This window comes from Pinus tabuliformis, chromosome 5_1 (genome assembly GCF_031772625.1).
Source record: "Pinus tabuliformis cultivar Carrire ecotype Pingquan chromosome 5_1, CPIR1, whole genome shotgun sequence".
NCBI lineage: Eukaryota > Viridiplantae > Streptophyta > Pinopsida > Pinales > Pinaceae > Pinus > Pinus tabuliformis.
Genome location: NC_142305.1, coordinates 187059897 through 187085283, shown reverse-complemented (window position 1 = coordinate 187085283; position 25387 = coordinate 187059897). Strand labels below are relative to the sequence as shown.

At 37.6% G+C, this 25387-nt stretch overlaps 1 protein-coding gene across 1 annotated transcript in view; it reads left to right on the top strand.

Moving 5' to 3' along the window:
- The first annotated feature begins 12338 nt into the window (after positions 1–12338).
- The window catches only part of LOC149164034 (serine carboxypeptidase 24-like), a 28547-nt gene continuing 15498 nt past the window's right edge, over positions 12339–25387 (top strand). Inside the window, exons 1-6 of the mRNA XM_089429345.1 lie at positions 12339–12576; positions 14173–14280; positions 14427–14522; positions 14813–14905; positions 15098–15183; positions 15443–15691. Of these exons, the coding sequence (XP_089285471.1) occupies positions 12339–12576; positions 14173–14280; positions 14427–14522; positions 14813–14905; positions 15098–15183; positions 15443–15691 (870 nt within the window). The remainder of the gene's footprint in view (positions 12577–14172; positions 14281–14426; positions 14523–14812; positions 14906–15097; positions 15184–15442; positions 15692–25387) is intronic.

Here is a 25387-nt window from a genome sequence, read left to right as displayed (position 1 = left end):
AGTACCATTTGGAAAAAGGGAAGTGGGGATATGTCATAGCAAGCATCAACGACTGCGTAGTACGAGTTGCCACTTAAATCCTAGACAGAAAACTTATGAGAAATTGTCATGCAGATGAAGTGCCCACCACTACCATCGCATTGGCAGGACAATGTGCCGAGGGGGTTCAGTTCAATTAGGCATAGTTCTTATGCGACAAATTTCTGACCAATTGTCAAGAAGCACAGGGCAAAGGTAAGGCCTTTCATTATGCATGGTTGCTCTTATCAATCTTTCTTGTTACAGGTGACTTGCCGCCAAAGAGCCAGTTTCCTAGCATTGACGGTAGTCTACCCGAGGCAGTACGGTATATTCCACATTGGGCTACAAAGGATGCAGCAAGGGATTCTGTGATCTGGGCATTTTGGACCTCCATCAAAGGCAAGATACGGACGCAGATTACTCGCAGATCGCGCATGTCCTGCACAATTTACAACAATTTTCAAAGCATGGCCGATTTCAAGGCAAACATGCATCACGTGTATATCCGTGTGCGAAAGGATCCAGAGAAATCTTGGGTCACACTTTCGTTCCTTGCAAAGGATGATGCCATTTACACTATATTAGCAGCATGGTCCTTGGAATGGCATGCCCCAGACAAGGCCATTAGTGACCAAATGGCTGCATAGCAGCAGAAGAAGGAATGCCAACAACGCCTCACTCAACTGGGAGAGAAGGCATGCCAGGAATAACAAGCCATTGGGCAGCAAGCAGCTCCCACGAGCTCGACCATAGAAGGGAACCAGGCAGATCAGGGAATAGACTTGGAACAGGACCCACAATAGGAATCGTAGACGCAGGACCACCTCAAGCGATCTGACGCCAAAGAATCACCGACCACCGAAAAAGGTCCAAAACAGCAAAGGCATTGGAAAAAGAATTCATGGACAATAGCCAGCCAGCCAACCATGTTACCACCAATGCATTGCCCGAAAAAATCACCGAACAAAAACTGTGTTGGCGGAGATCAGAGCGCAGTTGCAGGCATTACAAGAATGACCCCTCGACTGGGTCACCCGACCGATAGTAGAGGATACAGCCGCCACCGAACAAATGATTAGCACGCACATGCCACACACCCTACCATTGCCAGCAAGTGCTGTCTGAGCCACAATTGTAGGCAAAGAATGCGGTTGGGAATTAAATCTAGCCCCCTATCTAGAGAAGTACTATACCTACTCCGAGAGGGAGTAACTCAAGAGTTGTGAGCCCGAGAAGGTCGCACTTTCCACATATTGTCAAAGCAGAAGGCAAAATTAGAACAAGTCACTCTCCAGAACGAGGACCTGGCCACCCAATACCGGGAAGTAGAACATGTTGTGGCAGAGGCATGTAGCATGGTACTAGAGCTAGCCATCCCCAGGTACCTTCCACCAGCTACCAAGCTTCAGCACATGGCAGTCGGTTTTCGCACAACCCAAGCTAAGGACGCAAGAAACCAGGAGGAACTAACATTACAGGTTGCAGAGCTCCATATCAAGGCTCGACCTCCCACACCTCCAGCCGAATGGGAACGGCACCACGGCGAAGTTGTAGTTGGACTAGAAATGATGAATAGCATTGTTCGCGAATGCTTGGGACTCCTCAGTCAGTCGCTCGGGATACCCACCTCCCTCCAAGAGGACCCCACCATTCAACAACTAGAAACCAAGGTGCACAAATTATAGCTGGCCTATGACACCACCCACGGGGCTGCACAGACGGTCACTATCACATAGCGGTTGGCCAAAATTAAGGAGGCCTAGGCTCTCAAATCCCAAGTTGACATAGTGCGGCAACGGGAGAGTGTATTGAAAAAACATATCTAGCCCTGGCTCAATGAAGTGTTCAGCGTGTCTACAACCATTGAAGGCAAGGTCACACAGATCCAGGAAGTTGTGCGATGGAGCAAGCAGCTACAAGTGATAAGGATGCCTCAGCGCCTCACTTGGAAAAGGTACAGAGGCTTGTAGCTGAATTTGTTGCAGAGACTGGTGACATGCAGAAGTTTCTAACTGGCCTCAATGCAAAGATTCATGCACCCACTAAGTGAATCGGGACAAGTCACGATGATTGTGTTGGGGGACTGTTGGGTAGCGGAAGCCCCGCGCAACGGTCATGGGGCACGAAGCCTGCAATTTTGGGTAAAGCAACGATAAAGATTCCATGAGGAGCACGAAGCGCAAATGGTAATAAGTCAAATTCAAAGGGTAGTTCGCCCAAAAATAATGTAAAGAAATCAAAGATGAGTCGGCTTGCCCATGGATCGCAGTCCATGGAAAGGTATAAATAGAGAAAGGCTCTATGGGCAAAGTAGCTAAGTTTTGTTGTATGTTGTTGGATCTGGCATCTAATGGGTTTCTAAGAGAAGCAGTTTGAAAGCGTCTGTAAGTCCGAGTCGAGGATTTTGGTAGTGGATAGAGGCTCTGCAGTTGTGTGCGTAGAGGCCTGGAAGAGTCCAAAGCTATGTGCGCGGACCCCTGCTGCTGAGTGCCCAGGGTGGATATGGTGGTACGAGTGAGAAGTGGAAATAAAATTTCATGCGAAGAATTATTTGTGATCTCTGAATTATCGCGAATTTGGCATTTTGTATGGTTAATAAGACTGTTCGATTTATGCGCACTGCTCATTGAATACTTGTGAATCTGGGTTTAAATCTTAATATGCAAATTGAATAAATGTGATAAATGTTTGCTTAAAGACCACGTTAGGGTAGATCTGGGTTGCAATACTTCTAGATTAGATCTGTAGATTGCGCATTAATAGACATCAAAAGGTATTTTGGATTTACGCGAATACACCGCAGCATGAGGCTGCTGAAAGGGGCGCGAAGCCTCCAAACCACATCTAGACATACCAAGCGTGAGAAAACCTGGTTCCAGCACCCTCCCCTGCTACCTCGGGTGAGACCTCAGCCCACGCTTCATGGGCTATTGCCAAAAGGGCTCGTAGCTACGGGATTTGCTTGGCTAAATAATTCTTCCGAACCTCGGTCAGGCCCATATAAGCCAACATTTCCTTATGGAAACAAAATATGAGAGTAAGCAACTAGTTAACTTAGAAGTTCGGGATGAAGGAAGGAGAGTTGGCATAACTCTAATAAAATTCATTGCAGAAGAGAAAGAAAATTGCAGAGGATGTAAAAGTACAGTCCATGAACAAATTTTGTTTTTGATACAAAGAAGATTTGAATATCGAGAGTTTATTTTGAATTTGGAAATGAAAATTGGGATGAACAATTCAGTTAAATTTAATATGAATATGGAGACAATTGAACAAGGTTATATAACTAAAATGTTTGCAACTGATGGATAGTATGTGGTTTGAAAGGTTATATGTTCTTGTATTAAACAAGAGACAATCTTCTTTTGAGATAGAGATAATTCTACCCAATATATTGGATAGGTGGATGATGAAAACTACAAAGGTTATGAACATGAGAAATTTTCAAAGTCAACAAGTCAAGGAAAGATGGAACGATATATAGGACAGCATAAAGGAAATGGTTTATACAAAGAATAAGATGTTGGTGATTGAGTTAGAAATCAGAATGGACAGTCAAGTACAATATAGTGGAAAATACATAAAGTTGGAGCTCAATTCTATTGAGATGATGACAAGGCAGCAGTAGATAGAGGAGAAGAAATTTATGTTGTTTGAGGAGTTGTTTATGCAAGATATCAGCACCAAAACATTATGTAAAGGAGAAGCTTCTGAAAGAAGAGAAAAATGACATCCACAACACAGAGTTTGGCATCTAGGAGAAAGAGAGAAGGCAGTAAATGCACCTGCAATTGAAAAAGGTTAGACAACTAGTTGGAAGATGAAATCTGATGAAGTTCGCAACAGAGGAAGTAGGAAGACTCATGAACAGGAGTCTATGAATTATTTCAACCTGGGGAGTCTAATGCAAGAGAATTCTTTAAAGCTTATAAGACCCATAAGTCTTATTTCACATTTACTAAAGGGAGTGGGTTCCCTTAATCATTTCATTTATTGTCCTAAGTTTAGTTGAGTTTTGAAGAGATTGGAATGTAATTTTATTAATGGAGAATACGTCGACAATGTAGAGATCTTAAAGACAATTGAGTAATCCTAGGAAGAGTGGGGATTTGAGGGATTTAAATGATTGATTTTGGATTCTGTTTGAGAAAAGAGTGGAGTTGGAAAGATACTTTAGGAGAGAGTGAGAGATTGTTGTATCTGAAATAAATTGGTTCATGAATCTGTTTTTGTATAAATTGTGTTCTTTTGAATAATTTGAGAGGTTATCTAGAGCTTAGCTAGAGGCTAGCTATGGGTTAGAGAGCTATAGAATAGTAAGAGCAAGAGAGAGTAGTTAGGAAGGACAGTAGAGGGATTTTATGGAAACGAACTGAAACAGTCGAATGTGACTATTTCCCTTCTAAATATTTTACAAAAATACCAAAACAGTGTGGATTGTATATATCTCTTGTGGGAATTTGTGTCTGTATGTGTCTTAATAGCCTTATGATGCAATGACTGTGAATTGAGAAATACTGTGGAATTTTGTGTTGAATAGCATGAATGACTGACGAAATTTCCTTTACGAGATTAGTATTTAACTGTCTAATAAAACTTGTGTATAGGCATGTAGAGATCGAGATTTCCCTTTTAAATGGACAGAGGGATTAGCTAGAAGTGAGCGTAATTGGTTTTCACAGTAGACAGAGGAATATTGAGAACTATCTTCTATAGAGGAAGACACAGGTTTTTTCTCAAATTCCTAAAGGACTGTAAAGGGACAGTGAAGAGCGAAAGAACGGTGGGGATTAAGTCACATCGTTGAAATAGAAGATCGATGACGTAGAAAGAATTAAAACGACAAAGAACGAGAACCGTCGAACTAGCCAAATTGATGGATAATAACGATGGAAGAGGAATGGAAGAGGAAACATCATAACCGTCCGATGGAAGAAGATCAACGGTGATTGCGTGGAAACTTGCAAGCAAGTTACCTCGGCTAATGGACCCGAGAAAATCATCAAAAGGATTTTAAGTTTTAGGATGATCGAACCATCCGTTAATGGGTGATCGGATGCATATCACGTACCAACAAGCACGGCTGTTAATTCCAAAAATAGACGCTATAAGGTTTTATACAACGAGATTAAAACCTTGTTGAGTTCCGGCCATCCAGACCGCTCGTTGGTGGATTGATCGCACAGTAATTGTGCTCGAATGTGTGCATGGGTTAACATTTCTGGAGGACCCAATATGGTATGAATTGGGATTTGTTTCCTTTTGGGTCCGGTCATAAACATTCAAAGGACCGTTGGGTGATTGGTCGGGTTTTCTTTGTGATTCCACCAATTAGAATGCTTCTGATATATATGTGGGCCCATAAACCATAGCTCCACGCACGCTAATTTTGTAAAGATGGAGCTTTTCTGTATGAAAGCAGCTTAGCTGTCATCATTGGCCAAAAGTTTCTGCAGCTTATCCATAATTTTTATTATTTTTTTATTATTTAAAATTATTTATTTGTAAAGTGATTGATCGAGGTCTTATTAATTACTAATTTATTGTTTTTTGTTCTATTTTTTTGTTATATTTAAAACATATTTTAATAGATTTAATTATAAAAAGTTAGATATATTTTTGAATTCAGTTCTATGAATTATATATATTAATAAAATATAAAACACAGACAGATATGTTGAATTGAGGTTTCTGTGATCCATATCAAGTTTATGAGAGGAGTCTTCAGTGAAAATCACATCATAATTCATTTGTCGACGCATTTCGAGCCAACGAGTGTGGTCCTGACGATGAGCCACACTCATTGGTTTAAAACGCGTGGACAAATGAATTATGATGTGATTTAATGAATTATGAGGTGATTTTCGCCTAAGACTCCTCACACACACACAAACAATATTAATTAATTATATTTTTAAATTAATGATAATGATAGAAATCTTATTTTATTAGTGGACACTTTTAAATTCTACTTTCTCAAGTCCAAATGAAGTTGAAGACGGATACAAAATTCCTTTCTATGAAGCTTTTTCTAAGTCACAGTCACCAAACCGAAAACATGATGAAAGACCACTATTTATGGATTCATTTGTGCATTTTGTATACATGCACCATGCATGGTATTACACATCCAATTTTCCTTTGAGTGCCTATTAGTTTATATTTTACCAAAACAATTATGCCTCTTATCCATGGTTTGACATTGGCAATTCAATTTTTCCTATTTGCATTATTATTTAAATTTATTTATTTGTAAAGTAATTGGTTGAGGTCTTGTTATGGTTGGTTTAGTAACTTCGATTTCTATTAGTTATTAATTTGTTATTTTTCATTTTATTCCATTTTAATCACTTTTTTATTTGATTTTTTCCTTTTTCTATTATTTCTATTTTCGTTTTTCTATTATTAGTGTTTTCTCCATATTTTGAGTTTAAAATAACACATTGTTATATTTAAAACATATTTTAGTAAATTTAATTATAAAAATTATATTTATTAATCAAATATAAAACACACACATATCTAAACATATATTCAAAATATGACAAAGATTTTCAAAAATTTTGGTTTAAACTATTTAATCTACTTAATTGAAGTGACCTGGGGTTTTCAAACTGAATCAATTTATGCATTCAAAAATGTATTTTAGAGAACAAAAAATATTGAAATTGTATTGCAAGATTTTACTGAATTCCATTGAAAAAGTTTTAAAGTGTGTGTGTGTGTGTGTGTGTATATATATATATATATATATATATATATTATAGTACAAACAATATTAGTTAATCATTTCTTAATTTTTTTATTAATCTAACCCGTAAGTACTAACTACTATGTAACTTGTGTTTCATATCTTCTTTGCTACCCAAAATTAATTTAATTTAACAACGTTTGACTTTGATTTACAACATGTGGCATTGTCAAATCTCATACTTCTAGTTTATTGTGGTGTTGGATTAGAATTTATTTTTATGTTGCATCATGATTTAAAATTAAACTGTGAAAATATATAATATAATTAAAGTTTATTGAGGAAAATGATTGAATCAAATCGTTCAAGAATAAAAATCAACAAAAGAAAATAAAAAATATTGTTTTTTCTTTTTAAATGAGCAAGTTTCTACTATTTTTTTTTAATATCAGTTATGGAAAAATTCATATATTTAGAATTTTTTTTTTTAATTAATTTATAAAAACACTTGGCAATTAAAAATTCTTTCTTATTTTTTTATTTTTTAAACAATTTTTAATTATAAACAATTAATTTTAAACCACCTAAAATTATTCATCTACCATTTAAAAAATACAAATTTAAACCACCTAAAATTATTCATCTACCATTTAAAAAATACAAATTTAAATTTTAAGAATTCAAAAAAAATTTTTAATTTAAAAATAAATAACTTTAATATTTAATTTTACAATAGCTTTAATACATTTTAAAAATAATTTCTTAAAAATTATAAATTAATTAAAAGCTTTGAACCAAACCCATTATAATAAAGTCTAGTTTTGAGAAATATAAAAATGAATAACTTGTAAATCTTAAAAAAATTCTATTGGATATAAAAGCCGTAGTCTAATTAGCCAGAGGAATTGCACGGAAACTTATGGAAATTCCGGTCATATTTAGAGAAAATTCAGCAAGGATTTTTGTAAATCCAAATTATAGTTATTAAAGTTAAAAATTTTAGGTGTCATAGACATTTTTTATGGTGCTGAATCCATTTCCACCATCAAAAACACGATTCAAACAGTCTTTACAAAAAATTTTGAAATTGTTTTGCCCAGATTCCAACCACTTTTCGTGATCCTGACAATTCCTCGACCTCATTAGACAACTCACATATAAAATAGACATTCAAATTTTATATACCATAGTCAACGCAATATTATAGCTACCGGAGCAAGTAGTTATTAAACCAAACACTTCATCTCGTCCATAAATATACCATAGTCAACACAATATTATAGCTACCGGAGCAAGTAGTTATTAAACCAAACACTTCATCTCGTCCATATCTTCAATCGCTTCAATTCTTCATAATGAGCACCATTCTCGTCGATGGCACCATGCATGGCATGCACGAAGATCGAGCATACAGCCTCCCTCCCCCCGAGGGTGAAGTGACTTATGCGCCCGGAACTACAGCATTCGCTCAACCGGGAAGACAGATCTCTGGGTGGCCTTAACTCGAGCGGGTGGCATCTGATGGAGGAGCTAAGGTGACCTTTACTCAGTGGGTGGCATCTCACGAAAGCTCTATTATAATTGTAACTAACTCTCCCAAGGAGTCTTCAGTCAAGAAAAATTTTGTATTATATTTTATTTATGTTACACATTCTATGTATTAATGTTATATGAAAGTAGAAAATATATATTTATAATTTTTCCTTTTTATATAATTATTTTTTGTGGTATATTTTTTTTAAGTGTACATAAAGATTTTATAGTAAAAAATAATAAATTACCAATCTTCTTAAAATGAATAACAATCTCTTTTCTCCCTTTATATATAAAATACATATTCAAACATTATGATTTTGTTTTTACAGTTTCGAAGTTATATTTTCATTATTCATTTTTGTGATATATTTTTTTTTGTAAATAAGGTAGTACTTTTTATATTTATTTTTTTCAAAATTTACATTCCCAAACCATCAATTAATCAGCCACTTGCTTAAAGGAAATCAAGTGGTCATTGGTCAGCATTGTATCTATTCCAAAACTTAAATAAGTTCATCATCAATATCTATATCTCCCAAGTACCTCTTTCTAGTCTTTTAGACAAAAACATTCAAAAACTATAAACAAAATACTAAAAACCAACTACTCTTCATCTAAGGAGGCTATCTGAAAAGTTGCCTGTTGTTCCGGGGTCATCATCTGCTTACCTATGCTCTGTGGCTTTACCCCTGGGCCTGGGAGTTCTTGTCCCTGGTGAAACAGTTTCCACTTTAGCTCAGATAGAGTTTGCTCAATGCGACCCAAAGTAAGGTTGTTCCTGTAAGTTTGGATCTAGATGGTTGCCAAATCCTTCATTATCTCTCGGCTGACATGTTCTGGTTCTTTGTTTCGCTCTTGTCGGTTCTCCACTTCTCTTTCCATGTGTTCCTGATGGAGGGTCATTGTGCAAGTGACTATGTGTTTCATGATCCAATATAGTTCCAGAGTTCTGGTATAGAGAGATTGTCTCCCATTTGTAGTGCCTGGATCATGTATCATTTCTTCCCACTCATGCAGGGGAAGGTTTCTACCTTGAAGATTTTGTCTTAATTCGCGTTCCCAACTCCAAATATGTTCCTGAATTTCTTGCGCATTTTCTTTCATGTAGGCGTCCACAAGTTCCTTTACATGTTCACTTGTTGATTTTTTGCCTTTTTTCTGGCCCATGCTTCTTGTTTCAGCTTCCTGCTTGACATTCCTTTGGCTTCTTCTGGGTGCCATGTTTTTGCTGGGCAGCTTCCTGATGCTCTGGTCCTTCAAGTTGGCTTGTTGGGTTTCAGTTGACCCTTCACTATAGTTTAGACCTATCACAGTATAAACACAATGGTCAATTTTATCCGTTGGGGACATGTGCTTTAAGGGGATAGCGCTACCACCCTTCTTCCTAGGTCCTTTCGAGTTGTGTCTAACTCGTGAATACATATCCAATGCCTCTCTGGAGCTCTCCTGATCCAAGTTTTCTTTGATGAGGGTTACTCTATGATAGTTGGTGTAGTTTATCTAGGCCGCGCAGACCGTCTTGTGTTCCATACCCCTCCCATCTCTCCTAGGTTTTCCTAACCCCCTTCCTGTTTTGATTTCCTCTGCTTCAGGGTCCCCCTCCCGCTTTTTCCTCAATTCTTTGGATCCTGTGGGAAGTATCTGCTTCCTCACACGGGTGTTCCAGGTTCACCTTACCGAGGGCATAATCTCAGGGTTTGGCATTCCAGGGCCTTCCCATCTGTTGCAGGGGTCAAGCAAAATTGGGGCCTTCTTTTCCTGTGAACCCTTCGCATTACTACTATAATCTTCCTTCCTAGCCATGGAGTCGCAAGGCTTTCTCCTAACCCAAACTATCTTAACTTGATAACTGAATCTGGGGAGATGCAGACTATTCCTATCTATCTGCATGCCTACGTTTTGCTTCATGCAAGAACTTTTATCCAAGTGAGGGGGAGAAGTTTTCACATACCCGTCAGTCTGGAGCTGTTGTTCTCTCTTCTGCAACTGTCTTTGGCCATCGACGTGTTCTCGCTCACCACCTTCCTTCTCCCGCGTCCACATGCAACATGCATGGACTCTCTCATACTTTATTCTTTTAACATTCCTCTGCCTTAACCTTACCTCCAGCTGTTAACACATATGGAAGCCGGCCCTTGCTTGGAGAAGCCGACGGTGCATTTGCGATGAAGTAAGGGTGTGCGAAAGGCGTTGGGCAAGTCGGCTGGGTAGCCAGACTTAGCCCCACGCTTGTGTATATATTGCCATACGATGGAGGCATTTGAACAACAATCAACCAACGCATAATCATCTTCGCTAAGGAAAGAAGTGCACAGTTCTAAGTGCGCAAAAGACAAGAGGTGAAGGCGCAGATTCATGCGCCCATTCTTGGGCTAGCCGCACGGAAGGAAGGTTGCACTTGGTGTTGGGTGAAGGTGCAGGCAAGGTGCGCCCGGTGGTTGGGTGAGGCGTGCACGGTGAACGTGTGGCGCCCGGTTTGTGCGAAGGCTTGGCGTGGGTGTTTTGGCGACTCGGGTGAGCGCCCGCCCATCGTGCAAGTGTGCACGAAGACTTGTTGGTGTGTTGGGTTGTGAACGGAGGTGTGTCTCGGGCAGAGGCGCTCGTGTGTGGCGACTTGAAGGCGCGCCCAAGTTGGACAAACGACACGATTGTGCGATGAGGTGAACAAAGGGTTGGAGAGTCGTGCGGCGACCATGCGGAGGTGCCGACGAGTTGGGCAACCGAGTTTGCCGAAGTTGTGAAAATTGACTAAGTGTAAATTTGTAGTTTCCCAAGATTTAACTTGTACATTGTAAAAGTGAAAATTGTATAATATATTGATTCGGGCAGACTCATATTGCAGGGAGTTTCCCCTCCCTTTATACTGTAGTGCATTTCTCTTGTATAATGCTGTTGATAATGAATGTGTATGGGTATTCATTGGTATAAATGAACACATTAATAATACTTGGTTGCGAAACAAAAACTAAGTAGGATAAGTGGAATGTTAGGTGTAGTCCACGAACATAAGTATTGGTGAAAAAAAAGTGTTCGGTGGTGCCGCACCTCACTATAAGTGGTTGAAAGACTACCACAGGTGTAGGGGCGTGACACCTCGACTCTCGACATAATACAACATATTCTAGACACCTCGAGAGGAAATAATATTGAGAACGAGATTGGGTTGAGAACGTGGCGAGGGCAGATTAAGTATATCATTTAATATTTAATTAATAAAATAATAAACCTATCATAAATAATAAACCTATCATCTCTATTATATCGTTTAATATTTAATTAATAAAATAATAAACCTATCTCTATCATATAAATGTAAAAAACGAAGAGAAAAAACCTATTATTTATAGGAGTCTACCAAGGAGGAGGAATTGCCCGGACGGCTAAAAGTGGTTAGGCAAAATTTTTTCAAAAAATCTTGTAGACAGACTGTTTGAATCGTGTTTTTGATGGTGAAAATAGATTCAGCACCATCAAAAACGTCTAGGACATCTAAAAATTTGAAGTTTAACAACTATAACTTGAATTTACAAAAATTCTTACCAGATTTTCTCTAAATATAACCAGAATTTCCATAACTTTCCTCCCAATTTCTCTTCCAGTTAGACCACGCTTTATTTATATCATATCAACGTAGATCCTAGAATTTAATAATATTTAAAGAAAATTATGTCAGCTTCCATCATAGATCAATTCTCAACAAAATTTACTTCATGAAAGTGACCGGAAATCCATCATTGACTCCATTCACATGCAGATGGTGCTAAATAAGACTAGTTTTTATTCAGGATGTGACACCCATGGGCTGTATTTTGTTCAGGAATAAACAGGAAATTTATCGCTGACTTTCTTTTCAGTAAGTTATCGCTAACTTTATTCACACGCAACGTTCATCTGTGAATAGATAGATTTGCTGAAAGCCCAGCCACGCACGCCACATGGCTGAATTTTGCATTCACCTCTATATATATAATTGCAGTCGGATGGTACGCAGATCTATCGTTCACATTCTAAAAAGTTTTTTATTTTCAGGGATCCATCGAAGAATCGCTTCTGTTTGTGAGCCCCAGTACCCTATTCTGATCAAATAGCGATGTGGACCTCGTTATGGATGCTGACGATTTTGCTACTTTCGGTGCCGCACGTGTCCAGAAGCGACCAGGCCGCAGACAAAATAACTAGTCTCCCAGGCCAGCCCCCTGTCTCATTCGATCAATACGCCGGCTATGTTACAGTCAATCAGACGGAAGGCCGAGCTCTCTTCTATTGGTTAACTGAGGCCAATCGTAAAATATCTTCGAAGCTGCCTCTGGTATTGTGGCTTAATGGAGGTCTGTACAATTTTCAGATCTACATATTTTGTTAAGGCTTTTCCCGTAAATTTTGTATTAAGAATTTTTCTGTAAAATTTGTATTAGAATAGATTTATTTTAAATATCGATTTAATATTAGTGTAGGATATTAAGAATTTGTCTGTAAAATGTATATTAACATAAATTTATTTTAAATATTAATTTAATATTAATGTAGAATCTAATTTCTTTAAGTGTATTTTTTTTATAAGTTGATATTGTTTAAATATTTTGTATAATTATTTAATTGTTTTTAGACGTTTTAAATTTTTTATTTTAACTAATATAAACAAAATTGTAATATTAATAATTGAAAAACACTCTTATACATCCTATTAAACTGTAAAATAATTTGTATTTAAAAAATTAACAACTTTAAAATATAAATTCTACGTACATGTTATTATAAGTTAGATCTATTTTTTTTTCATATTCTATGTACAGGCCAAACCTTTATTACATATGAGATCCTGCACTTTGATATATTGAACAGGCTTATCGATAAAATGGAATGCACTTGCACTTTTCATTTTCTTGATATATGAAGTATATTAATTTATTATACTGCGTTTGTATTTTCCTTTTCCATGGTATGATACGTTGAATAAATATATTAATAAACTAGAACGTATTTGTATTTTTTTTTATTATATAAGTGTAAAATATACTTGAGTATATTATTTTAATCAAATTTTTAGGGAGCAAGATGTATTTTATTTTTAATCTCAAACTGCAATCAATATGTAGCTGTTTATGTCTTCAAAAATTTAATTAATTGGTAAGATTTGTAGGATAATGGACACATACTCATCACCAGCCTGAAATGACCTAATATAGTTGATTATGTATTATTTGAGAATTTATTTTAAGTAATTTATGTGGATATCAGCTATATATATATGAAAATTTAAATTTTTATGGTCAATTTTTTATTTAATCTTATATATACTTTATTTAACATTAAAAAATACAATGAAAAATAACCTATTGGATTTTGCACTCTAAAAAAGTTTGAATTTGATCTCTCTCCGCTCATATTAGATCTTTATATAAGATAGATTTATGCTAGTGTTGTTTATCATATTTAGTTCTCACCTATATATAATTTTATTTAAAATTACACCTCATTGACTAAACCTCCCCACCTAATTTTTAGAAGACATTCTAAAAACTTTATATATTAATTATAAAGTTAAAATTAATAATACAATTGAGCAATTAATTAAAAAAAAGAATTTCTTTTTGGAAAACTCTTCATTTTATATATTGAATAGTATATATAACTATCCATATTTTCCAATTAATAAAAATAAATAATATATTTCACATTATTAAATCTAAATCATTTATAATTTTTTATTTTTAGATAACTGAAGATTCTGGAAACATATTCCTTAATAAATTAAGTCAAGCTTTTCCTCTTATAAAATAAACTGCACTCTTAATTTTAGTTGTCATCTCATCTCATCTCATATTATATTATAAATATATATATCTATATCTATTTATATATATAATTTTCATTTCGTGTGCCTGATTTCTAAGTTGATTATTGTTTAATACATGGGATTACAGGTCCAGAAGCTTCATCAATAGCATATGGAGCCTCAGAGGAAATCGGGCCTTTGCGCATACATAAAAACGCTTCCTCATTGTATCTGAATAAGTATGCTTGGAACAAATGTAAGTGAAAAAATGTCGAAAACAGTATGTCATGTTTCAATCATATCATGGTTAACTCATATCATGGCATCAATTTGAATATCCAATTTCTATATTGATTACTGAATAATAATTAGTACCGTTGCCTCTCATGATCACGAGCGCAGTTGCAAACTTACTTTTTCTGGAATCACCTGTGGGAGTGGGATTCTCATATACAAATACTACCTCCAACTTGTACGATAATGGGGACAAACGCACTGGTACATATCTGTTATTTTATCTCACTACCGGAACGTCTATTCATTATAATGATGATTAGTTTTTATATGCAAGTTGTTAGGTACGATTTTTCATGATCATGGTTGTAGTAAAAGTATGTCAAGAGAAGCTCATACTCATGGAACTTCGACATACCATCAAAGTAGGTCAAGAATTCCTTATATGAAGCTGATACTGCTAGAACCTTGACATACCTTTAATGAAACCATGAAAAGCGAAACTGATATATTAATAGTACTACAATACTGACACTCTTTGTCGGACACGGTAGCTGAGGATGCGTTGGCCTTTCTTATCAACTGGTTCCAGAGAATTCCTCAATACAAGTATCGAGAATTTTACATATGCGGGGAGAGCTACGCAGGTCAGTATATATAGAGCTCGAAATATCAGAATTTAATTATATTGTGGAATTTTAATATTCTAAACTTCTAACGCTTTGATGGACAAAGCTAAATCAAAATTTCAAAATATTAAAAAATTTACAATCAGGACAAAATTAAGCTTTTAGAAACTCCACACTAAACCGTAATTAAAATACAATTTGTGAACCCAGGGCACTTTGCTCCTCAGCTTGCGAAGAAAGTGTACGAATACAACAAAGGGAATTCTAATCCCTTCATAAATCTCAAGGGTTTTATGGTATGCATCGGTATTTTAAACTTGTATTACTTAATTTTTTCGCCAAAGTATACAGCCCGAGTGGGATGAGATTTTATTAATGTACCTCTCTCTTCACTTTGGATGAGATTCTTAATTTACTGCGCTCTCTATATAATCCTCGTGTCAATAGCGATTATTATTATTATTCAATATATATGTTGTTCAGTTTATTGGTTCAATTTTGAGTATGGTGAGTAATAGATATTCAAAGGCAATAGAATTGACTTTCGTGTACCAGGTGGGAAATCCAATCATAGACGATTACTATGACAGCATTGGCCGTATTCAATACTGGTGGACTGCTGCTTTGATATCGGATGCCACGTACAATAACATTATGAAAAACTGCAATTTTAAGCAACAGAATTTTTCGACAGCCTGTCAAAATTACCTTGGCTATGCCATAAATACTGAATTCGGCAACATAGATCAATGTGATATTTATACCCCAGTATGCACGCAACCGATTGCCAGATTGACAAAATGGGTACGAATCATCCAATCCTGAAACTATTAGTCTAGGCCTTTTGAATTGAAGTAATGAGGTCTCAAATTATGTTGGTTATTTTTCAATGGTAAAATATCAAAACCAGACAAACAAACACCACAGAGCAATGCTCTGTTTCCACTGTTCCAGGATCTTTTTCACAAGAAGCTTTAAAAGGAAATTATCTCAGAACAAACCATTACACAGCATAAAAACATTTCTATTGCTTAAAATATAAAGCCTGATACAAACATTCATCCTCTTTGCTGAGAGGGATTCACCAAAATTACTTTCACCGATCAAAAACAAAAACACTGTCTGTTCACTGTGTTGGGTTTACTGCTGTAAAACCCCTTTTCCATTCATTGCTGTGAAAAACATTTTACACACATACTACTGTAAAGTAAATTTACATTTACATCTGAGTGAAATCCTTTTTTTTTACATTCCTGGATTTTCACATTACAAAAAAAACTTATGCATTCTTTTCTTTTGCATTTCAATGCAAATCCAATTCATTAATAAAATCTATGCACTACTGTGCAATGTCTTCACCTGCTTCATGTGCGCTCCCATGTTCTCTTCACTCACACTGCTGTGCATAAACTTCCATTTCATTTTTGCTCCACACCGGGCTCTCACACTACATACATACCTTTTCATTACAATGAGATAACTGGATTATTTGTGCACTGCTGTGAAACAATACATATAGTTTTTCCGCTGCTGCTACGTTTCTCCCATGCCCAATAACAACTCCATAATACTCCTCGCTGCTGCGAACACATATGTATTTGTTCTACTCCCGTGTGCGATAATACAATGCCATACAAAGTCAACGTTTTACAAAAAAAATATATTTATGTGTCAACAAAACTAAATGTCATATTATGTGCCGTATGGACAAAATTTAAAAGTTTACCAACGCATATGACATTGCATTAAAATAGGTATGGTCAGCCAGACTTAGTTTTTACTCCACGCAAACCTTGATTTGATGCGGGCGGGCTGCATCTTCGGAGATCGACGGCTGACTACACGCAACCAGATCGGACGACTGTGATGAATATCGGAAGCCACTTTAATGCTGAGCTTTAGCACCCGAGAAAGTGACTTTGGCTGATGTCAGGTGAGAAACACGTGGCGCCACCATATTCCATCGGGTTCGTTTGCCGGATTATTCCTTCGCCGGAAAGCTGGTCCGAGAAGTTCCAGGCGGGTATGCTGAACGGTTTCTGGCGATGTTGCCGCTGCGTTGAAATTACGATTTCAACACTCCCCTTTAATTTCAACAGCTGGGCATTCGGTCATACCCAGACTCTTCCTCTCGTAGAGGGATTCCTTAGTAGTGCTGTTACAAAGATATCTTCCTCACATAGAGGGATTCACCAACTGCTTCTGATGCAGTTCACAAACAAACAAAGTTGTCTTCCTCTTAATAGAGGGATTAACCTGAAACTGTGCTTAAGAGCACCTTCCTCATGACAGAGGGATTCACCATAACAATGTGCTGAAGAGCACCTTCCTCTTTAACAGAGGGATTCACCTGTGACTATGCTGAAAAGTATCATCCTCTTGATAGAGGGATTTACCATGCGTATGCTAAAAAGCATCTTCCTCTCAACTGAGGGATTCACTAATGACAATGTGCTGAAAAGCACCTTCCTCTTTAACAGAGGGTTTCACCAAATGACTGCTTCAAATGCAGTTCCAAAACAAACAATCATTGCACTGCTGTGTGTGCAAACTCATTACATTGTTCTTTTATGCTGCTGCATATTCTCTGCTGCACTGTTGTGCCATCTTCTTTACTGTGTCTATCCCACACTGCTGTGTTTACACTTGCACTGCTTCTGCACTTTTCAAAGACAAAATACTCTGTCTTTTCTGGAACAATTACACTGTCCCAATTTACAAATTTACACTGTTGTGTGTAAACATTTCTTACACTCACTGCTGTTGCATATATTGCATTTCAATTCAATGAACAACAAATTCATTACATTTACCTTTACTGCTGTAAGGAAAATTTCTTTTGCATGTGCTGCTGTTCAAAACTTCTTGCTGCTGCATTTTTCACATTCACTGCTGTCCATACCCATAACCATAGACTGTCATCCCTGGGTTTTTATTTGCTGCTGCGTTGCCTCTGCAATTTGCACTGTGGCTGCCTTTTGTTTCATCATACTGCTGTGTGCCCATACACTAACTCTTTACTCTCCATTACTTGCACATAGAGAGAAATCATCCTCACGCTGTTTTGCGCTGCATTCTCCAAACAACAAAAAAAAATTAACACGGGCTGCTGCCTTTTCTTTTTACACCCTTGCTTCACACAATCTTAGTCTTCATTCATCATTTTTTTTACACAATGCACTGCTGTGCAGTTCCTTTCATTTTTCTGCTGCCACACATTATCATTCACCCATGTGCATTAAAAATATGTTGTCCCTGTTTTTCTTTATGCATTTCTTTGCATGCTGCATTGCATATGAAGAAAAACATTACATTTTTTTGCTGCTGTGTATTGTACTCACTCTGCTGTGAGTATGTTCTCTCACATTTCATAAAAGAAAACTACATTCCATTGCTATGCATTTCAATGCATGTACTCCATAAAAAAAAAATCAAACTGTTGTTTTATGTTTTGTCCTCCCACTGCTATGAGGGTCTCCATGCTCTGCATACTCCTTATTGCGCTGCTGCACTTTACATTTGAGCGTTGTCCCCTTTTCTTCTCTGCTCTTATGGCAGATTTGATTTCATGTCTTTCCTTTATAAAAAGAAGTCTTCATTAAAGAATGACTGTTAAGACAGTTCAGCAACAAAAATTACAAGCTCCCCTTTAATGTATGCTTGTCTTCTTTTGGCAGACTCTTCTCAAAACAAATTTAGATCCACTGGGGAGTTCAAGGGGTTTTCAGGTTGCCTTTCCTTCCTTCTCCATACTTGTGTAACTTTCTTCTTTTGCATGGGTCTAGCTTGCATAGCAGCCCATCTTAAGTTACAATCTCGTGCCATATGCCCAATGTTATGACACTTGAAACATTCAACATTGTTCATGAATAACATTTCATGATTTCTTCTAAAATTGTTTCTTGGAGGTTGTCGAAGACCACAACATCTATCTTTATGAAATGCTCTACAGTCTTTTGCCATATGACCAAAGTTTGAGCAAGCATAACAATAACCAAAAAAGAACTTTGGTACCTGGGAGATGGAGGTTTTCTTGATGCACTTCTGAAGCCTTGCTGCCTTGAGATCCTTTGATGATCACCATTGCCTCTTGCCTCTTTGACATCAGCTACATTTCCTCTTGGAGCTGGTTTACTGCTTGGAGCAGGATTTCTTCTATTGCAGCCTTCATTTTTCTCCTTGCCTTTGCTGGAACTAGGAGCATCACCATCTCTTTCTGGCTTCTTCACATCTCCTTTGCTTAAAGCATCCTCATCCTTGTTTGGGGGTTCACCTACATACCCAAGTCCTGATTTATCAGATGGAGATCTGTGATAGCTGAGCATGTCATCCAATAGCTTGAGAGCTCTTCATGATCTTGTTCATCCCTTCAACCATTCTTCCTGAGGAGGACAATCTCTTCTTCTAACTTCTTCACATAGCATTATTTTTCTATCAGATGGAGATCTGTGATAGCTGAGCATGTCATCCAAAGCTTGAGAGCTCTCATGATCTTGTTCATCCCTTCAACCTTCTTCCTGAGGAGGCATTATTTTTCTTTGCTAGTTGTAGTTTCTTCCTTGCTTCAGCTGCTACTATTTTGAAGGAGATAATATCTGTCTTCATTTTGGAGATTTCTTCTTGACTGCTCTCCATTTTCTTTTTAGCTCCTTGTGCCTGCTTCCTGGCTTCTTGTAGATCAGACTTAAGGGAGGAGACCTCTACCTTGTACTGTCCAATCTCTTCTACAAGCTTATTCACTCTCATGTGCCTTTCTTCAAGTTGACTTGTCAAGGCATCTTCCTGCTTCTTTGCTTCATTCAGCTGATTTGTCATGGATATGACTTCTTCATGGTGTTTCTTCTTGCATTGGTCAAGCTCCTTCTTCAGCTTGGTAAGCTCTTCATCCCTTTCTTTTACCTGAAGCTTGATGAGGTCAAGCTTCTCATCCTCAGCTTCTATGATGGGTTCAAAATTTTCTTCTTGACTCATTGTCATGGTCAGTGCTCCCTTTGCATGAAGGTCATGCAGTCTGTCCCATATATCCTTTGCTGATGTATATTTTCCTAGATTTTTCTTCACTGAATCAGGGAGACCATCCAAAATAGTCTTTGTTGCTTGTGCATCATACTCCATGGATTCTTTATCCATCTTGCTGTCATCAATCACTGACTCCCAAACTTCAATCCCCTCAGACATTAGGAAATCCCTCATCATTATTTCCCATACATCAAAGTTTCCATCAAACTTTGGGGTTTCAAATAGAATGTATTCTAATGGATTGCCTTCTAGTTTAGTAGAGGGGGGAGACACATTTTTAACAGGCCTGGAGGCTTTCTTCTTTGACCTTGCCATTCTTATCTAGGCTTTAAATACTTGACTGTGTTTTCTTTTAAATCACTGACTGTTCCTTTAACAGTAACACAAAAACTTAAGAAATACCTGAATCCCTTTGGCTGAAACTTCACACTGCTGGAGAGGTTTGACTGCAGCAACAACACCTTCCTTCAGCTTCTTTGAATCTTCAAAGAACCTGGACTAGCTCTGATACCACTGTTGGGTATTTTTGAATGGGGAAATACCAAAACCAGACAAACAAACACCACAGAGGCAATGCTCTGTTTCCACTGTTCCAGGATCTTTTGCACAAGAAGCTTTAAAAGGAAATTATCTCAGAACAAACCATTACACAGCATAAAAACATTTCTATTGCTTAAAATATAAAGCCTGATACAAACATTCATCCTCTTTGCTGAGAGGGATTCACCAAAATTACTTTCACCCATCAAAAACAAAAACACTGTCTTTTCTCTCCACCTGAGAGTTCACTGTGCTGGGTTTACTGCTGTAAAACCCCTTTTCCATTCATTGCTGTGAAAAACATTTTACACACATACTACTGTAAAGTAAATTTACATTTACATCTGAGTGAAATCCTTTTTTTTTACATTCCTGGATTTTCACATTACAAAAAAAACTTATGCATTCTTTTCTTTTGCATTTCAATGCAAATCCAATTCATTAATAAAATCTATGCACTACTGTGCAATGTCTTCACCTGCTTCATGTGCGCTCCCCTGTTCTCTTCACTCACACTGCTGTGCATAAACTTCCATTTCATTTTTGCTCCACACCGGGCTCTCACACTACATACATACCTTTTTATTACAATGAGAAAACTGGATTATTTGTGCACTGCTGTGCAACAATACATATAGTTTTTCCGCTGCTGCTACGTTTCTCCCATGCCCAATAACAACTCCATAATACTCCTCGCTGCTGCGAACACATATGTATTTGTTCTACTCCCGTGTGCGATAATACAATGCCATACAAAGTCAACGTTTTACAAAAAAAATATTTTTATGTGTCAACAAAACTAAATGTCATATTATGTGCCGTATGGACAAAACTTAAAAGTTTACCAACGCATATGACATTGCATTAAAACAGGTATGGTCAGCCAGACTTAGTTTTTACTCCACGCAAACCTTGATTTGATGCGGGCGGGCTGCATCTTCGGAGATCGACGGCTGACTACACGCAACCAGATCGGACGACTGTGATGAATATCGGAAGCCACTTTAATGCTGAGCTTTAGCACCCGAGAAAGTGACTTTGGCTGATGTCAGGTGAGAAACACGTGGCGCCACCATATTCCATCGGGTTCGTTTGCCGGATTATTCCTTCGCCGGAAAGCTGGTCCGAGAAGTTCCAGGCGGGTATGCTGAACGGTTTCTGGCGATGTTGCCGCTGCGTTGAAATTACGATTTCAACACTCCCCTTTAATTTCAACAGCTGGGCATTCGGTCATACCCAGACTCTTCCTCTCGTAGAGGGATTCCTTAGTAGTGCTGTTACAAAGATATCTTCCTCACATAGAGGGATTCACCAACTGCTTCTGATGCAGTTCACAAACAAACAAAGTTGTCTTCCTCTTAATAGAGGGATTAACCTGAAACTGTGCTTAAGAGCACCTTCCTCATGACAGAGGGATTCACCATAACAATGTGCTGAAGAGCACCTTCCTCTTTAACAGAGGGATTCACCTGTGACTATGCTGAAAAGTATCATCCTCTTGATAGAGGGATTTACCATGCGTATGCTAAAAAGCATCTTCCTCTCAACTGAGGGATTCACTAATGACAATGTGCTGAAAAGCACCTTCCTCTTTAACAGAGGGTTTCACCAAATGACTGCTTCAAATGCAGTTCCAAAACAAACAATCATTGCACTGCTGTGTGTGCAAACTCATTACATTGTTCTTTTATGCTGCTGCATATTCTCTGCTGCACTGTTGTGCCATCTTCTTTACTGTGTCTATCCCACACTGCTGTGTTTACACTTGCACTGCTTCTGCACTTTTCAAAGACAAAATACTCTGTCTTTTCTGGAACAATTACACTGTCCCAATTTACAAATTTACACTGTTGTGTGTAAACATTTCTTACACTCACTGCTGTTGCATATATTGCATTTCAATTCAATGAACAACAAATTCATTACATTTACCTTTACTGCTGTAAGGAAAATTTCTTTTGCATGTGCTGCTGTTCAAAACTTCTTGCTGCTGCATTTTTCACATTCACTGCTGTCCATACCCATAACCATAGACTGTCATCCCTGGGTTTTTATTTGCTGCTGCGTTGCCTCTGCAATTTGCACTGTGGCTGCCTTTTGTTTCATCATACTGCTGTGTGCCCATACACTAACTCTTTACTCTCCATTACTTGCACATAGAGAGAAATCATCCTCACGCTGTTTTGCGCTGCATTCTCCAAACAACAAAAAAAAAATTAACACGGGCTGCTGCCTTTTCTTTTTACACCCTTGCTTCACACAATCTTAGTCTTCATTCATCATTTTTTTTACACAATGCACTGCTGTGCAGTTCCTTTCATTTTTCTGCTGCCACACATTATCATTCACCCATGTGCATTAAAAATCTGTTGTCCCTGTTTTTCTTTATGCATTTCTTTGCATGCTGCATTGCATATGAAGAAAAACATTACATTTTTTTACTGCTGTGTATTGTACTCACTCTGCTGTGAGTATGTTCTCTCACATTTCATAAAAGAAAACTACATTCCATTGCTATGCATTTCAATGCATGTACTCCATAAAAAAAAATTCAAACTGTTGTTTTATGTTTTGTCCTCCCACTGCTGTGAGGGTCTCCATGCTCTGCATACTCCTTATTGCGCTGCTGCACTTTACATTTGAGCGTTGTCCCCTTTTCTTCTCTGCTCTTATGGCAGATTTGATTTCATGTCTTTCCTTTATAAAAAGAAGTCTTCATTAAAGAATGACTGTTAAGACAGTTCAGCAACAAAAATTACAAGCTCCCCTTTAATGTATGCTTGTCTTCTTTTGGCAGACTCTTCTCAAAACAAATTTAGATCCACTGGGGAGTTCAAGGGGTTTTCAGGTTGCCTTTCCTTCCTTCTCCATACTTGTGTAACTTTCTTCTTTTGCATGGGTCTAGCTTGCATAGCAGCCCATCTTAAGTTACAATCTCGTGCCATATGCCCAATGTTATGACACTTGAAACATTCAACATTGTTCATGAATAACATTTCATGATTTCTTCTAAAATTGTTTCTTGGAGGTTGTCGAAGACCACAACATCTATCTTTATGAAATGCTCTACAGTCTTTTGCCATATGACCAAAGTTTGAGCAAGCATAACAATAACCAAAAAAGAACTTTGGTACCTGGGAGATGGAGGTTTTCTTGATGCACTTCTGAAGCCTTGCTGCCTTGAGATCCTTTGATGATCACCATTGCCTCTTGCCTCTTTGACATCAGCTACATTTCCTCTTGGAGCTGGTTTACTGCTTGGAGCAGGATTTCTTCTATTGCAGCCTTCATTTTTCTCCTTGCCTTTGCTGGAACTAGGAGCATCACCATCTCTTTCTGGCTTCTTCACATCTCCTTTGCTTAAAGCATCCTCATCCTTGTTTGGGGGTTCACCTACATACCCAAGCCCTGATTTATCAGATGGAGATCTGTGATAGCTGAGCATGTCATCCAAAGCTTGAGAGCTCTTCATGATCTTGTTCATCCCTTCAACCTTCTTCCTGAGGAGGACAATCTCTTCTTCTAACTTTTCACATACATTATTTTTCTTTGCTAGTTGTCCCTCAGTTTCTTCCTTGCTACGAGTAGCTTCAGCTGCTACTATTTTGAAGGAGATAATATCTGTCTTCATTTTGGAGATTTCTTCTTGACTGCTCTCCATTTTCTTTTTAGCTCCTTGTGCCTGCTTCCTGGCTTCTTGTAGATCAGACTTAAGGGAGGAGACCTCTACCTTGTACTGTCCAATCTCTTCTACAAGCTTATTCACTCTCATGTGCCTTTCTTCAAGTTGACTTGTCAAGGCATCTTCCTGCTTCTTTGCTTCATTCAGCTGATTTGTCATGGATATGACTTCTTCATGGTGTTTCTTCTTGCATTGGTCAAGCTCCTTCTTCAGCTTGGTAAGCTCTTCATCCCTTTCTTTTACCTGAAGCTTGATGAGGTCAAGCTTCTCATCCTCAGCTTCTATGATGGGTTCAAAATTTTCTTCTTGACTCATTGTCATGGTCAGTGCTCCCTTTGCATGAAGGTCATGCAGTCTGTCCCATATATCCTTTGCTGATGTATATTTTCCTAGATTTTTCTTCACTGAATCAGGGAGACCATCCAAAATAGTCTTTGTTGCTTGTGCATCATACTCCATGGATTCTTTATCCATCTTGCTGTCATCAATCACTGACTCCCAAACTTCAATCCCCTCAGACATTAGGAAATCCCTCATCATTATTTCCCATACATCAAAGTTTCCATCAAACTTTGGGGTTTCAAATAGAATGTATTCTAATGGATTGCCTTCTAGTTTAGTAGAGGGGGGAGACACATTTTTAACAGGCCTGGAGGCTTTCTTCTTTGACCTTGCCATTCTTATCTAGGCTTTAAATACTTGACTGTGTTTTCTTTTAAATCACTGACTGTTCCTTTAACAGTAACACAAAAACTTAAGAAATACCTGAATCCCTTTGGCTGAAACTTCACACTGCTGGAGAGGTTTGACTGCAGCAACAACACCTTCCTTCAGCTTCTTTGAATCTTCAAAGAACCTGGACTAGCTCTGATACCACTGTTGGGTATTTTTGAATGGGGAAATACCAAAACCAGACAAACAAACACCACAGAGGCAATGCTCTGTTTCCACTGTTCCAGGATCTTTTGCACAAGAAGCTTTAAAAGGAAATTATCTCAGAACAAACCATTACACAGCATAAAAACATTTCTATTGCTTAAAATATAAAGCCTGATACAAACATTCATCCTCTTTGCTGAGAGGGATTCACCAAAATTACTTTCACCCATCAAAAACAAAAACACTGTCTTTTCTCTCCACCTGAGAGTTCACTGTGCTGGGTTTACTGCTGTAAAACCCCTTTTCCATTCATTGCTGTGAAAAACATTTTACACACATACTACTGTAAAGTAAATTTACATTTACATCTGAGTGAAATC